The 16,913-nt window shown below is 36.2% G+C and overlaps 1 protein-coding gene across 44 annotated transcripts in view; it reads right to left on the bottom strand.

Annotated features, from left to right (window-relative positions):
* The window catches only part of NEB (nebulin), a 402,407-nt gene that overhangs the window by 15,244 nt on the left and 370,250 nt on the right, over nt 1–16,913 (bottom strand). For 14 of the 44 annotated variants that reach the window (XM_086957193.1, XM_086957196.1, XM_086957192.1 and 11 more), the window contains 9 exons: nt 15,673–15,765; nt 15,222–15,314; nt 8,901–8,993; nt 8,480–8,572; nt 7,312–7,404; nt 6,151–6,243; nt 1,720–1,812; nt 1,336–1,428; nt 402–509 (listed from right to left, as the gene is read on the bottom strand). In XM_086957193.1, the coding sequence (XP_086813319.1) occupies nt 402–509; nt 1,336–1,428; nt 1,720–1,812; nt 6,151–6,243; nt 7,312–7,404; nt 8,480–8,572; nt 8,901–8,993; nt 15,222–15,314; nt 15,673–15,765 (852 nt within the window). The remainder of the gene's footprint in view (nt 1–401; nt 510–1,335; nt 1,429–1,719; nt 1,813–6,150; nt 6,244–7,311; nt 7,405–8,479; nt 8,573–8,900; nt 8,994–15,221; nt 15,315–15,672; nt 15,766–16,913) is intronic. The other 30 variants (XM_086957218.1, XM_086957224.1, XM_086957228.1 and 27 more) reach the window with 9 other exon arrangements.

Here is a 16,913-nt window from a genome sequence, read left to right as displayed (position 1 = left end):
TAGACTACTGCTCTGTTATATAATAAAGCTACAAATAATATTTGTCCTAAAGAATTTGATCTCATTAGTGTATTCCTTGAATGTAAACATACCAGTTAATGTGAAATACAATAGGCATGGATCAAAGTGTCCTCTGGGGCAAAAGTCATTCAGATATGTTTCCCCGATGAAAATCAAATACCTTCTGGAACGTTTTTAAATCAGAAGGAAAACAAATGGGAAAAACAACTAATTTCCCCCTTTACAAGTTGATAAACCTATTATTTTGAATATGTTCTTAACCTCCACATTCTTCCCATGCTCATACACCTTGTAAATCACTTTGTGTTTTTTCTAGCATAAACACATCGCCATCCATTGATTTAATATTACTATACTGAAGAAAGAAAAGGAGAAATTACCGATGAAATATGACGCTGAGTTTCCCGCACGCGCCTCAGTTCTGGGGTGTCTAACGCAAAGGCAGCTCTGCCTTGCACTTGTTTCCGGAAGCTGTCAGAGTAAAGAACCTGCAGGATGAATAAAAACACGTTAAGTGTGGCTATGGTTTTTACTGCAGCTGCCTCTAGGGTTCTGGAGCAACTTTAGTAGTCATGGTGATAAGCAAAACAGACCAAGGGCCTTATTAAGAGTTGGACAGATGTGGAAAATCAATCAAACAGTGGGAGATGACCCATCCAACATCTTAAGAGTACATTTATATCAATGGTGCACTAAATATTGTGAACGGACCATCCACCACTTTTTGGCTGATGTCACCATCTGCCAAACTCTAGATAAGGCTCTAGGCCCTCATTAAGCTACAAGTCTTGGCATTTTTCTTCTTTGTGTATCATTACCTGTTGTTGATCTTATCAAAGCAATTACTACTTGAGTACTTGAGCTCCTTGAACTCCTTGAAACACATAAACCTATTAGTGCCCAGTTGTTCAAACTGGGTGTTAATTGAAAAAAGCATCTTGCAAGGAAGTGTAACATCTATGTAGATTCTGTTCACAAGTACACAACAGGTGTGACATGCTGTATTTGTCAAGGATTGGAGGTGGTTAGATGGGGTATTGAAAATCCTACCAGGAGAAATCACTGTGTCAATTCAGTACCACACACAGTTGCAGGAGAAGGTTGACAGCCAATTGTTGGAAGAGAGATGGAGAGGTAGAAAGCTTCCAGAGGTAGCTAGCTGGATCTTCACACTCTACAGCAATTGTAGACTGCACAAGAAGGGATTGTAAGGTTAATCAAGGAGTATTATTTAGTTGGATAGGGAAGTGAGACACATTGGATCAAGTCAAAATAGTTATTTTGTAGGATTTGGAGTTTGTTTTTTCATAATACCGAGCTAATGTTTTCTTGATTGCGTTTAACTCTCTCCATCTCTGGAGTGACCGTTGCCGGAGTTGCTTTCCCCAAGTCCTCTTTGTATAAAACCTAAAGGGTACAAATTGTCATCCGTAAATTGCAGGGTTGCACAACTCTGCCTGAGCACGGGTCAGTGATGTTACTGTTTCATCCCAATCATTTCTGCACCAATAATAGCAGGAGAAGCTGTTAAGGTGTTATATTATATAGCAGTTGGGGAAATCAGTCTCTATATATGCAAATATAGATATATACAGGAGTATAGCTTTATGTACTATCTACAAGTAAGGGATGTGATTAGGAGCAGCTGTACATCATAGTCAATTGTTATTCAAACCAGGTTTGGTTGCGAGAAAGTACCGAGCTAATATTTTCTTGGTTTCGTTTAACTCTCTCCATCTCTGGAGTGACTGATGTTGAGGTGGCCTTCCCCAAACTCTCCTTATACAACACCTAGAAATGGCAAAGAAAATGTCCAGAAATCACACATATACAAATTAACAACAGAGTACACTTGAAAACATTTATGCTCCGATTGCCTTCACGCTGCAGGAGTAAACATGGGCTTGAGGAATAAGCTGTTAGAATTATATGAAAAAGTCAAAAGAAAAGGCACATCCTTCGACCACTGAACCCATCATAACCCTGGGTGATGCACATTACTTCATGTAAGCTCTGGCTTTCCTAAATCTCTAAACAGCTTCTCAAGTTAGACCCTGAGTCTTTCAACAGCTTCTCAAGTTAGGATGCACAGTTAAGAACATAGGAGATCATGGCTTGTGTCAAAGAATGTTAGTCCAGTTTAAGAAGCTGCCTTTGTGGTGCTTTACTATGTCATAGTTCGCACCCGTACACTTGGATGTATATACGCCCTACCCAAACTCGGTCTAGACGAAACTGGGGTTGAAACTGTGGTAGTCTTCCTGGAAACAAAATTCAGCTGCCAGACACCCCTAGCCTGAACATTAAGCTACAACCATTCACCAGGGCGAATAAGTCCTATAACTCAGTCTTACATTCTCATTTGCTGGAATAATATATTACTCTGCTTTCTCTCTACCCATGGGCCATGCACAAGGGGGAGTATGGTATCAGAATATATGAGTGCTACATACTGAGCTACAAACATGTTGTAGCAAAACTATCAACAACCTAAATATTATCAAAGTAAGTATAAGTAGTGATTTGATAGACTTAACTGTACTTATATGTATACCATAACACTATACAGAAAAAATATATATCTACATATCTATATATATATATATATATATATATAGAGAGAGAGAGAGAGAAAGAGTATATATATATATATATATATATATATATATATATATATATATATATAGAGAGAGAGAGAGAGAGAGAGATAGATATATACTAATTTACATATCTTCAAGGTAGGTATGTAGATGTAGTGTTAACAGTAGTAAATCTACAACTAACTTTATATAATTAACTTTTCAATCTTTTAGGTGTCAATATTTTGTAGCACTATATTCTTGTAGTTGATATTCCTAACTGCATATCTAGCAGGCAAGTTGTACACCAACACAATTTTGGATCCACAATTTCGGAGACAAACTCATTTTGGCTTACCATTATTGCAGATATTTCAGATGTCAAAAGTCAAAATGGTAGTTAAATCAGGACTGGGAGTGTGTGTGTGTGCATATGTATATATATATATACACACACATATATACACATATATACATGTAGTTATTAACATAGCTATATATAGATGGGTTGCAGTCAAAATATCAAGTAAAAAATATGGTATAGAATTTTTGGGGGAGACTGTCTTTTTTAATAAATAATATTGTATTCAAGTATATCACTGTGTTTAATATCGTTTTCAGTAATATAGTTGTAAAAAGTAATTTTTGTAAATTACTTTAATGTGCTTCAATTAATATATTCATTTTATGTGGTAGTATTGTTGGTTTACTTGTTACAAAAGTTTTAAAATATAGTTTATAATTTAAAGTGATTTAATAATTTTCTTATTGCTATTAGTAACTTACAGTACCATAGAAGGTTGTTGGGCGTTGTAGGGGGATAGGGTGGGTTGTTTGTTAAATAAAAAATATATTTACTTTAATATTCGTTTTGCATAATTTTTTAATTAATTATTAATTATGTGATTTTGTAATTGTTGTATAATATTTTTAATTTAGGATTGAGGGACCTACATATTAACCCTTTGGATGCGTCGGACGGCTCCCGGCTGTCCGACGCTACGGGTGGCGTGTGCGTCGGACAGCCGGGAGCCGTCCGAATTTCTCACGCATCCAATGGGGTAAAGAGTATTGCAGCACAGTGCAGAAAACCACCTTGCTGTGCTGCACGGCATTGCAGGGAAACGGCAAGAATGCACCACAATACAGTGCATTACTGCCTTTTCCCCCGTGCAGGTGCACATTGGGGTCCCCAGAGCCAACGCTGGAACTCTTGCACCATAGTGCAGGGGTGCCTGTGTTTCATCCATGATTGATTTTGTGCAGGAAGGGACAGCTTTCTGCACACAAACAATCCCATGAGGCATATTCCTCTTTCTATATGTGCTGCATTACGCAGCATACATAGAATGAGGGAGTAACAATGAGAAATAATGATTTTTCCTTGTTACGCCTCACCTGGGAGGTGTAGCATTTTGGTACATTTCCTGGCCAACCAGCACTGGTAAATGTGGGAATGCATCAAAATCGATGGGTGTTACGTGAGAACACCCACGCAAAGCCAATGGAATACTTCCCTCCCTGGAGCAGAGTAACACAAAGCAGTGATCTGCACTGTGATGCAATAATTCAGATTTATGATGCCACTCAGGGCCACACAAAGTGGCCTTGCATGGCTTGATAAATCCCATTTTAGGCTTTGCTTTGTTCATGCATGTGTGGTGCAAACACGACGCAAGCCCTCGATAAATATGCCTTTGAATGTTTTACTTTTTCTTCTTAGTAATAGAAAGTTATATTTTAGGAGCAGGTTGCTGGGTTTGTAGAGGTTTTTTTGTGTTTGAGAATTAATTAGATGATGAGTAATATTTTACAAATTTGTGTATTTGTGAAATATATATATATATATATACTAAATAGGGAATACAAAAATATTATTAATATAATGTAAAATAAATATTTATCATTAATTATGCCAATTATGCCGTACTAACTATATATATTTATATACTTATAAACACACATGTGTATTTATATGAATATATATTTAAATATGGTATTAAACTTGTAGAATCTATTTACTTAATGTTAAACTATGAATATTAAAATATTTAACATTCACTATTTTAAACTGTATATACCGTAGTAGAATTAGATTTTGTAATGTTTTTGGATGATTTTAATGTCCACAATATTTTTTTTCGATATCTTTGTAATTTGCATTATAAGTATAGGATCAGGATATTATGTAAATTTATATTTTTGACAAAATATTGTTGGCAATGATATTGTGCCATTAATACTAGAGAGATATATCACCCAATTAAAAAAACTAGAAACATATATATATATATATAATGTGTGATCAAGGCGCTCATCGCCGAAACACGTTACAGCAGTTAATACATTTAACCGTAAATACCAAGAAGAGTGGAGTGATGTCTTTTCCGGCGTGGATTCCCAATTCGGAGAGGAATTGGGACTGGTAGCTTATATATATATATATAATACATATATATATATATATATATAATATATATATATATATATATATATATATATATATATATATATATATATATATATATATATATACATAGAGAGAGAGAGAGAGAGATATATATATATATATATAGATATAGATAGATATATAGATATATAGATGTAGATATAGATATACATAAATATACATATATATATATATACATATATACATATTAATATATATATACATATATGCACACACATATATATATATATACACACACACATATATATGTGTGTGTTTGCATATAAATATGATGAACATTTAAAAAAGTTAGTGCTTGCAATTAAACATTTAAAAGTCAATATTAAATCTAAATAAAATTAGAAAGATACAGAACATCTTTAAAATATATTAAAAAAATGTAATCCAAAGTAATGGTACTGATACATATTAGGTACAATATTTGGTAATTCAAAATAATAAATCTGAAACTATGGAATCCAAAATTGTAGTAGTGAAAATAGTGACCTACAACCAGAGCAAATATGACACACCTTACACTGCATGTAAGCCGTTAAGTAAGATAAGCTATCCAGACATGGCTGTTTCGATGATGAAACTGGTGTAGAGACAGCTGAAAGAGCTTACAGAAACATATAATTTCTGCTCAGAAATAGTAAGTCTGTTCATTTTGATGACCAATGGAGGTTTGATCATATGCACTGGGCAATCACTAAAGACATTGAGCAGAGTTAGTGATATTCACTATTCACTGTTCACTGTACACATCTTATTATGGGAACAGGCGAAATCAACATTTGAGAGTGTCCCAAACATGGTTGCTTAGGTGAATTGAAGCCAGGAGTAAGCATCAAGGGAAATTAGACCATAATTGTTACTGTGGTGGAACAAGTTTTAAGCAATTCTTGGGTTAGCCAGTGGATCTTTTGTGAGGAGACATACAGAGCTCCAGGGGCCCAAAGTTATTGCTGATCCTCAATTCAATTTGTAAAAAGACACCAAATAAAGTAGAGAAAACCATTAGTAGTAGTCAATGTTTGGTTTCACAAAAAAGTTAATATTTGTTTGGGAGTTTTGCATGGTGATTATCCAAGGAAATACCGAGCTAATGTTTTCTTGATTGCGTTTCACCCTCTCCATCTCTGGAGTGACTGGTGTTGAGGTGGCTATCCCCAAACTCTCCTTATACAACACCTAGAAATGGTAAAGAAATTGCCCAAAAATCACATACACACAAACTAACAACAAAGAACATTTGAAAACATGTCTGCACCAATTGCTGTCACGCTGCAGGAGAAAACATGAGTTTGAGGAATAAGCTGTTAAAAGTATTTGAAAAGTCAAAAGAAAAGCCACATCCTTGGATCACTGAACCCATAGTAACCCTGGGTAATACCACACTATGTTATGTAAGCTCTGGCTTTTTTGAGTCACTAAATAGCGTCTCAAATTAGGATGCGCAATTATAGAGAAAGGACATCATGACTTGGGTCAAAGCTTGTTAGTCTGATTTAAGAAGCTCCCCTTAGGAATATTTACTATGTGTCATAGTTTGCACCCATAGACCTGGATGTATATTACTATGTGCCCTACCTAATACAGGTCTGGATGAAACTGTGGTAGTTTTACTTGAAATAAATTTCAGCTGCCAGGCATTACTAGCCTGAATATAAAGCTACAACCTCCCACTAGGGGGAATAGTCCTATAACTCAGAAATAGATGGATCATTTTCTGGAATAACATACTGCTCTTCTTTCTATCCACTGATAGGTCATACAAATAAGAGTGTAGAGTTTCGCAATATTGAGCGCTACACACCGTGCTCCAAAAATGTTGTATCATAAATATTGACAACCTAAACATGATCAAAGTAAGTATATTTAGGTAAGAAGTGTTTAACTGGACGTAACTCCATACATATATATTTATTAAGGGAACCAGTTACTTCAGCTTTTGAGAGTGTCCCAAACATGGTTGCCCAAGTGACTAGAAGCCAGGAGGAAGCATCAAGGAAAGGAAATTAGATAATAATTGTTACTGTGGTTTAACATGTTTAAAGCATGTCTTGGGTTAGCCAGTGGATCCTTAATAAGAAGACCTACGGTGTTCCAGGGGCCAAATGTTATTTGCTTATCCTCACCACAATTTGTAAAAAGACACCAAATAAAGGAGAGAAGACCAGTAGTAGTAGTCAAGGTTTGTTTTCACAAAAAAGTAATTTTTGTTTGGGAGTCTTGCACAGTGATTATCCAAGGAAATACCGAGCTAATGTTTTCTTGATTGCGTTTCACCCTCTCCATCTCTGGAGTGACTGGTGTTGGGGTGGCTATCCCCAAACTCTCCTTATACAACACCTAGAAATGGTAAAGAAATTGCCCAAAATCACATGCACGCAAACTAACAACAGAGGACATTTGAATACATTTATGCACCAATTGCTGTCACGCTGCAGGAGTAAACATGAGTTTGAGGAATAAGCTGTTAATATTATTTGAAAAGTCGAAAGAAAACGCACATCCTAAGACCACTGAACCCATACTAACCCTGTGTGATCCGCACTCAGTTATGTAAGCTCTGGATTTTTTGAGTCTCTAAATAGCTCCACGAATTAGGATGCATATTATAGAGAAAGGTGATCATGGCTTGGGTCAAAGATTCTTGGTCTAGTTTAAGAAGCTCCCCTTAGGATTCTTAACTATGTGTCATCGTTTCCACCCATAAACCTGCATGTATATTACTATGAGCCCTACCTAATACAGGTCTGGATGAAACCATGGTTGAAACTGTGTTAGTCTTCCTGGAAATAGAGTTCAGCTGCCAGGCACTACTGGCCTGAATATAAAGCTACAACCTCTCACCAGGGGGAATAGTCCTATAACTCAGAATTAGATGTTCATTTGCTGGACTAACATACTTCTCTACTTTCGGTCCACTGATAGGCCATACAAATGAGAGAGTATAGTTTCACAATAATGAGTGCTACACACCGTACTAAAAAAAATTTGAATAAAAAATATCGACAACCCAAATATTATCAAATTAAGTATATGGAGATAAGTAGTATTTTACAAGACGTAACTCAATATATATATTTATTATGGGAACAGGTTACTACAGCATTTGAGAGTGTCCCAAACATGGTTGCCCAAGTGACTAGAAGCCAGGGAGTAGCATCAAGGAAAGGAAATTAGATAATAATTGTTATTGTGGAAGAACATGTTTTAAGCATGTCTTGGGTTAGCCAGTGGATCCTTTATGAGGAGACCTACAGTACTCCAGGGGCCCAATGTTATTTGCTTATCCCCACCACAATGTGTAACTAGACACCAAATCAAGGAGAGAAAACCATTAGTCGTAGTCAGTGTTTGTTTTCACAAACAAAGTTATGTTTTTTGGGAATCTTGCACAGTAGTTAATCCTAGGAAATACCGAGCTAATATTTTCTTGATTGCGTTTAGCTCTCTCAATCTCTGGAGTGACAGGTGTTGGGGTTCCATGCCCCACGTTCTCTTTGTACAAAACCTAAATGGTACAAAAACATTTCCAGAAATCATATACATACATCAAAACATTATTGCAAGTAGAAAATGCCTGAGGGTGTGCAGTCACAAGGCTTTTACAATCGGGATTAATGCTTGAAAAAATATTAACAAAGCAAAAATGAAAAAAGAAAATTAAACCGATTAAAAATTTAGGACGATTTTGTATACAAATACAAGAGGCTGAGTAAAAAGCTATTCCAATGAAGGGGTTGTGTTAAAAAGCAAGGTTTTGAAAAACTGATCAGTTAGAAAGTTATTTTTAACAAATGTGTTCACAAATATGTATAATTTCTTTATACGTAAAATACCGAGCTAATATTTTCTTGATTGTGTTTCACTCTCTCCATCTCTGGAGTAACCGGTGTTGGGGTTCCATGCCCCAATATCTCTTTGTATAAAACCTAAGATATTCAAGAAAGTGCCAAAAAAGCAGCAGTTAAATCTCCACTATTTGAATAGTTCTAAACAAGTTATGTCTATTTAATTTACTTCCATAATGCAGAACAAGGTGTAAAAAGCAGCATCCAATTAATGTTAGGAGCCCAAATTGTAAACTTCACTTTTACATAGGTGCCTTGGATAGAACTCAAATCAACTAGATCCAAACCAATTTTTTAAGATATTCACAAAATATAAATCTACATACAATGGGTATACATTGAAATCGTTTACAGAGTGAGAGGTTTCCTGGAAATGTGATTTTAATTTAGCCCTTATGGGCCTATGCCAGACACCTAAGATTAGAGCACTGTCATGTATAAACACACTTGGGAGTGTGAAGATGTATTTAAAATATGTGATAAAAACAAATAGGGTTAAGATAACAATGAAATAATGGCAAACATGATAGCAGCATAAATACTATATGATTTACCTTACAAATGTATGTGTAACAAAAAAAGTGTTTTTCTACACAATGCATCCATAAAATGTACACAGGAATCAATGACACATGCAGTGAGACCTGCTCTATGCCCAATGCATGGTAATTGAAAAGATGTAATGGGAAATTAGGAAGTGACTAAAGATAGAAAAGGGTTTGTGAGTTGCTTAGCTTGAAGTGATCGTAGGACTTTTTTCCTTCATGGGCACCCCGGGTTGTATTCTCCAACCAGAATAATGTAACTGAATGGTCACACACTGAGGACTAAATACATCAAGTAAATTCTCATTCACAAAATGCAGCATGATTGCTTCCTCTGTGCAGTGTAGAACAATGCCTATGGGTACTTTTTTTCCCCAGTGTTTCTTTATCTTAGACAGTACTGCAACTGCGATCTCTTCCAAACTAACAGCATGGATTCTTTGATTGACAGCCAAGAGCCATGTGGGTGGAAATATCTTTTTGGCTATTAATTTGGACGTTTACATCCTTAGACTTGATTGAGAACATGCAAGCCTATTCATGGGTACTCAACCCCCAGAAGACAGAAAACCTAGATAGCCCTCCTCTGCTAGTACGTGAAGAAGCATAGATCACCAAATACAACTCATGGCTGGTCAACCTTGAGAACTAGAGTGGATACTTCCAGAAGGATTTACTAGCAACACAATGCACCCATGTTGTCGAATGAACATACACTCATTAACTGTCATGAACACACTGCGCCCTCCAAATTGGATGAATCCCTTGTTAATTGGTAATGTGTTCCTCATGGTTTCAAATCTACTATTGAAGCATTCAATCCACTGTTTTGTCCAGGATTTGATCACATTACATACTAAAGGTTCGTATTTCAGTATTGCAAAAACTCCTGTTGAGGTATTTAGAGAAGCAGACTTCGTGTCTTTACATATTTAGTACGAACTAGAGCCAGAGTATCCACAGCACTTAACCACCCTGGTATGTAATTTTGGTGATTTTAATGGTCCCCACATGCTAATTTGAAGCTACTTCATCCATATTAATATACATTTCCAGAATAAAAGGCATTGTATCGTATTTATTTCCAGCAATCAATCGTCAATACCAGAGGCCCACATAAAAATGATCTTGCCTAAATAAAGGGATTCACCTTTCAGCTGTAATAAGAGGAACTTCAGTTGTCAAATATTTGGCACTGCAATATGAATTTATTTTTCCTACATGTATCGTGCTATTGATTACAGTGGGATTCATTGTAAGACATGTGAGTTACCTTATGAGATGGAGGCAAGTAAAGATAAACACAACCTTTCTTACACAGTAAACATTGAATAGTGCCTGTAGTGCACAAATAAGGCTAGTGGCAATACCAAGGAAGCAGTAGCTGCTCTAAGGATCACAGGGGCTTATTTAAATGTTGGTTAACTTTCTATATGCCCAACATAGGTGGCAGTGGTCATAGCCGTTGCCACCCTGGCATATAACTGCCCACCATGTTTAGAGATACCTGTCAGCTTGGTGAAGATCTTGTGCCTTCAAAGGAGTGTAATTTGAAGGTACTATAAGTTAGCTGAGTGCCTGCCATGGTTTATCTGGCCTTTAAAAAAGTTTTTGTTTTTTCAAAAACGAACTCCCAAGTGGGGAGATGAGCTGAGGTACTTAGAGTGACGCAGGTCAAATGTTTCTGCCCAGGGAGCCAGTGGAGACTTTATGAACAACAACTTGATTGTTCATTTGATTCTTACTAGAGTGGCAGACTGTCAGTTTGAAGGAAAGTGTACTCTGCTGCAAATGTACAACAAAAAGCTAAATAATCCTGTAGACTAATAAAAATATTCTTAGACGACAAGCACATTGGTCAAGATAGCTATTACATAATGTGCTTTGTATTGATATATACTACTAGTCTTGCTCTGTGTGTAAGCAATTCCAGTTAGCAAAAGCTCACAGAAGTGGATAGAAAATACAATATTGTAATAGTATTTTATGATTCATTCGAAATTGTTAAATATATGCAAAATATACGTAAATGAGAACCAATGGTTAGGAAGTTCCTTTTACCTTACCTATTATACAGTTGCATTTACATCATACAGGATGATTAGATGTGGGCGATAACAAAATATTGCCCAAAACCCCTGAATTACTTAAAAATGTAGACTGAAGGAGATTCGCTACTGGAAAGAGTATTTTTACCACTTCAACCACTTTCAAAATATTTTCTAGAATGAAAATTGCTGCAGAGAATCTTTTAGTCCAAGAATGTAAACTTTGACAGTAAGCCAGAAGAGGTCATATTTGGGCAAATAGGTTACATTTAGGTACAGTGACAGTTTCTTTTAATGCCACTTGTGAATATATGTCCAATAACCTGAAAATGTCATACTATGCATTTTAAAGTACTGCACTTTGTTAAACTAAAGGCTGGTCACTGCTGTTGTTTCTAAACTTTGGGTGAGCTGTACCGGCTCAGTTTCTACCATTTCCATATAGTGGGACAGATTTAATAACTTTTCACTCAAAGCAGTACAGCAACCAAAGTTGCTGCACTGCATTGCATGAAGGGAGACAGCAGAACAGTGCCATATCTTAGTAGAAATGGTACTATTTTCCTCTTGCCCTTTGCTGGCACACTTTAGTCTATCTTGAGAGAACAAACATACCCTTGCAGCATGGTACAAGGAGGTGTGCATTTTGTGAAGCACAGGTTTTCTACTGGAAAGGGATCTCCCCGGAACAAAAAGTATGTTTTAAACCTTTTCCCACCTACTGGAGTCAATGCCTGTCTAGAAATGTTTGTAGATCGGGATTAGTGTCAAACCCAAAGGGTAGTTGCATTAGTGCAAAGAAGTGCATTGTGCTACTTTGAGTTCCTTTAGACAACTTTCCAATGTAAATCATAATTTGCATTGGGAAGCAAATCTCACAACAGTTTGTGCTTGGTTTGCAACTCAAAGCAGGCAAAAAGAGATGATAGTATGGCCCAGAGTGTATTCAATACCATTATCCTCAGCTGCCACATCCATATAGCAGACTGCACAAACCAAGAAATAATGTACCATTCTTGGGGAGTGATTGATGGTCTTGTTTGGTTTAATAAAATGTAATCCATGGTTAACGTAAAATAAACAAGACCACGGAGCTAACTTGGGGTTGAACTTTGTGATCTAGTGAAATGTGAACTGAAGTTTGGAGGCTGAAGTGCCAAACCCTGAACAAATATCTTTTTTCTAAAGCAATACCCTCTCTAAGCCCATATGATCAAAGAAAGGGATCTTGAGACATTACCATGTCCCTCTACATACAGAGTAAAGGACCTCTTTTAGACTTAGGTGGATAGGCCATTAAATAAACGTACAGTTCCCAGCCATGCTCCTGCCAAAATGGTGAAAGCACTTTTGCAGAAAATGTCAATACAGACTGTTCCATCATTTCATTGTGGCATGATGGCCCAGATGGCATTTATCTTTTTTGTTTTCCAAAAACAATAACTCAAATGTGTTTTTTATTTAGGGAAAAACACCAATGTCTCCGATACAAGGTAGTCTTCTTCTTATTTGTTATGGCCATTTTTGATTTTAGTAAAATTCTTTCATTTTGTATGTTGATCTCTAGTCCATATTTGGTTTAAATCACGTATATCCCTTGGTTGCTGGTTGCCTTTTAGGCAGCCAGACCCTAGCTTCCACCTTTTTTCTTCTACCTATTTCCTGCCCTCCCAATCCTCAATAACCTTGCTTGAGGAGAATGTTAATTTCTATTCTATTTTCTTCTCATCCTCAAACTGTAAAGCCTACTGTTCCCACGCCTCTCTGCCCTTTTATTACTCCTCTCTAACCCCTTTCATCCCTCTATGTTAAGTAAAATGTTTCTAGTAATATTTTCAAGCTAATTTTCATCATAAATTAAGTAGCTGAAGAATTTTCCTACCAACCACACTTTTCATTTGTGAAATCAGGAGACACATAGCATTAAAGGAAATGTTTGGAAAATGATGCAAGCTTGACTGAAAAACACAAGGCAGTTTTGGAAGGTAAGTGACTTACACTGGTTGCCAAGAGATACTGCTATTGACTTTTTACATTAGAAACATGGCATGGTATCTGCCCCCATCATACAGCTAAACATATGAATGTTGCCATGCTGATTGTGTCTGTGGAGTAGGCCTTCAACAGCAAACTATCTTTACTCATGTGTGCTTACTAAGAATTACTCCATATGTTTTGGAAAAGAGCCCATCATCCACCACTATTGCATAGTTAAGAAGCATGCATTGTCTTTCAACCAAATACAGACAGCATTGCAATAAATCCAGCTAATTTCTAATGTCCTTGACATCGGTACAAAATTACTCCTCAACGTCACACTTAGATCCAGAATTTAAAAGCCAGAACATTTTGTTCTATAGGAAGACATATTTTGATTAAAATCATCATTTCTTTTTTTGCCAAGCAAATAATCTCCACATTACAATACAGGTATAGACATAAATGCAAAACAGTAACTTCCAAGTCCAACGAATATTCACCAATCGCAAGGCTGGTCGAACGGTACTTAGCGTTTAACCTTGATTCTGTACAGCTGTTCCCGAATCAGAGGGACTTTAATTACAAAGAGGGTTGTCTCCTCAGTTTAAAATAAAACGTTGATGGTTTTAAACGTTCCTCTTCACAAGAGATGTAGATTGGATATCAGTACAGAGAAGTACCCAACTAGTATTCTGGAGGATATAAGAAAGACTTCGTACATTGCAACAAAACCATGCCAAGCGGTGAGCACCAAAGTTGACCACTAAAGTAATTAAGTTAAGTTTTGTCAAACTCTAGAGTAAATGTGTTGGTAGGGGAAGATAGAAGGGATGGTAAAAAAATTGTCACAGATAATGTTATTGAACTCAAACATACTCTATGGCTATTATGCTCACGTTTCAATCGGGTAAATTATGGTTGGCAAAACACTCCAATAATAATTAAAGAGTTTCAGGTTACATTTTATGATGAAGACATATTTTGATTAAAATCATCATTTCTTTTTTGCCAAGCAAATATTCTCCACATTACAATACAGGTTACGACATAAATGCAAAACAGTGACTTCCAAGTTCAATGAATATTCACCAATCGCAAGGCTGGTCGATCGTTACTTAGCGTTTAACCTTGATTCTGAACAGCTGGACCCAAATCAGAGGGACTTTAATTACAAAGAGGGTTGTCTCCTCAGTTTAAAATAAAACGTTGATGGTTTTAAACGTTCCTCTTCACAAGAGATGTAGATTGGATATCAGTACAGAGAAGTACCCAACTAGTATTCTGGAGGATATAAGAAAGATTTCGTACATTGCAACAAAACCATGCCAAGCGGTGAGCACCAAAGTTTACCAGTAAAGTAATTAAGTTAAGTTTAGTCAAACTCTAGAGTAAATGTGTTGGTAGGGGAAGATAGAAGGGATGGTAAAAATTTGTCACAGATAGTGTTATTGCACTCAAACATACTCTATGGCTATTATGCTCACGTTTCAATCGGGTAAATTATGGTTGGCAAAACACTCCAATAAATAATTAAAGAGTTTCAGGTTACATTTTATGTGAAACACCGAAAATAAATTCCGTTATCTTTTTAGAAGGGATATACCATGTTGATGTAAGTAACCATGTTGTATTATAGGGTTTACCTGCCCAGGTTAAGATTAACATGGTCAGAATTAGGAAGATTAGAGTATGGGTATTAAAATTGTTAAGCTTGAGGAACATTAACTGTGAAATACCGAGCTAATATGTTCTTGATTGCGTTTGACTCTCTCCATCTCTGGAGTGACAGGTGTTGAGGTTCCTACACCCAAATGCTCTTTGTACAAAACCTAAAGACACAAAATAGTCTCTAAAAATTTCGAAAATGCAAAGCATATTGAATTAGCTGCAATAGGATGGAATTAGGTTTTAGGAAGGTGAGTATTTGTACAAATTTAGAGTTATGTAGGATTACCTGGTAAGTAGCTAAACACACAGTTTTAGTCATTTCGAACAACATCAGTGATAAAAATAATGTTTTAATGTAATATAATCTTTAGTAAAAGCATTTGGGGGTGTTAAAGTATTATGGAGTATTTCAGTAGAGTGAATATTTTTACACTGACTAAACTACAAAATTAAACGTGTTAGATTATTATTACTTTTAGCTGGATTCAGTAGGTATAATAGAATTTTTTGTTTAAATACCGAGCTAATGTTTTCCTGATTGCGTTTCACCCGCTCTATTTCTGGAGTGCCAGTAGTTGGGGTTCCTTGCCCCAATAGTTCTTTGTACATAACCTGAAAGAGGTAAACACAACATCCAAAAAGATGGTCAAATCATTGGCTTTTCATTACACCACTGATATAAAAAGGGATGAGAAACAAGCCATATGTTAGTGTTCTGGAAGGCAACTCTGACTCTAAGAAGATGAGTATTAGGGAGCTTTACCTTTTTAGTTTGAGGACTGCTTTTTAATGGCACATCATATTTTTCTCCTTATTGAAAATGTGTTATAGCTTTTTCACAAGGCTCAAAGTTTTTACATTTTACTGGTGAATGGTAAGTCAAGAAAATGTTTTCTCTCGAATATATCAGGGTACTGGAGATGATAACTCACCATGAACAATTTATACTGTTTCATGTTAAAAGCGTATCAGGCTCTGCAACTGAGTGAAAAGCAACTGTGTTTGTCTAAGTATGTTGTTCTCTTTTCCAATGGATACTGACAAAAAAAAATTATGGTGACAAATGAAGCAAAATCATATTCTTACCACTTTTTATTTAATCGAAACACTGCTTCCTTACTTGCTATTTCACCACTTTACTTCCACTCTTGAGATAGCCTGAACCTTTGTGTCATATCAACTGCTTCTCTTATTTATTAGGTCAATTAGTTGCAGACCCCAATGATGAGTAACTTAAGGAGTCTCTAGTGAGGAATAGTTTTTGTCTAGCAGCCTGAGAGAGAATCTTCCACAAACCTAGGGGAACAGTGATCAATGTCATCGGGCACTGCTGTCATTTTGCCAAAACCAAAGGGAGGTCAGAAGTGACATAATATGCCCTTGGGTAGCCTGACATCACCATAACAAGCATTACTCATCTTTTGACAATAAACGAATGACAAAAAGTGGAAAATAAATTCAAAATACATTTACAAATAACAAATAACTTAAATATCTCAGACATAAGGGAATAATGTGAATCACAAGTTTCCGTTCGCACCTCCTGAGGGATATCAATGTCTTTAGATCTTGTGGAACAGAAAGCTTTGCCATTAGTTACTTGATGATTCTTGTGAAACAGGGCGCTGCAGAATAACAACCATATCTCTGCTCCACCATGAGCTAGAGATAAGAGGTATTTAAGAACTGAAGGTACCTGTCCCCTTTCACCTGGCAAATGTTCCTACACTCCTACAGAGTATCAAAACACTTACGAGGAA

The sequence above is a fragment of the Lissotriton vulgaris genome, chromosome 2_1 (genome assembly GCF_964263255.1).
Source record: "Lissotriton vulgaris chromosome 2_1, aLisVul1.2, whole genome shotgun sequence".
NCBI lineage: Eukaryota > Metazoa > Chordata > Amphibia > Caudata > Salamandridae > Lissotriton > Lissotriton vulgaris.
This window is presented reverse-complemented; position numbering and strand designations above follow the sequence as displayed.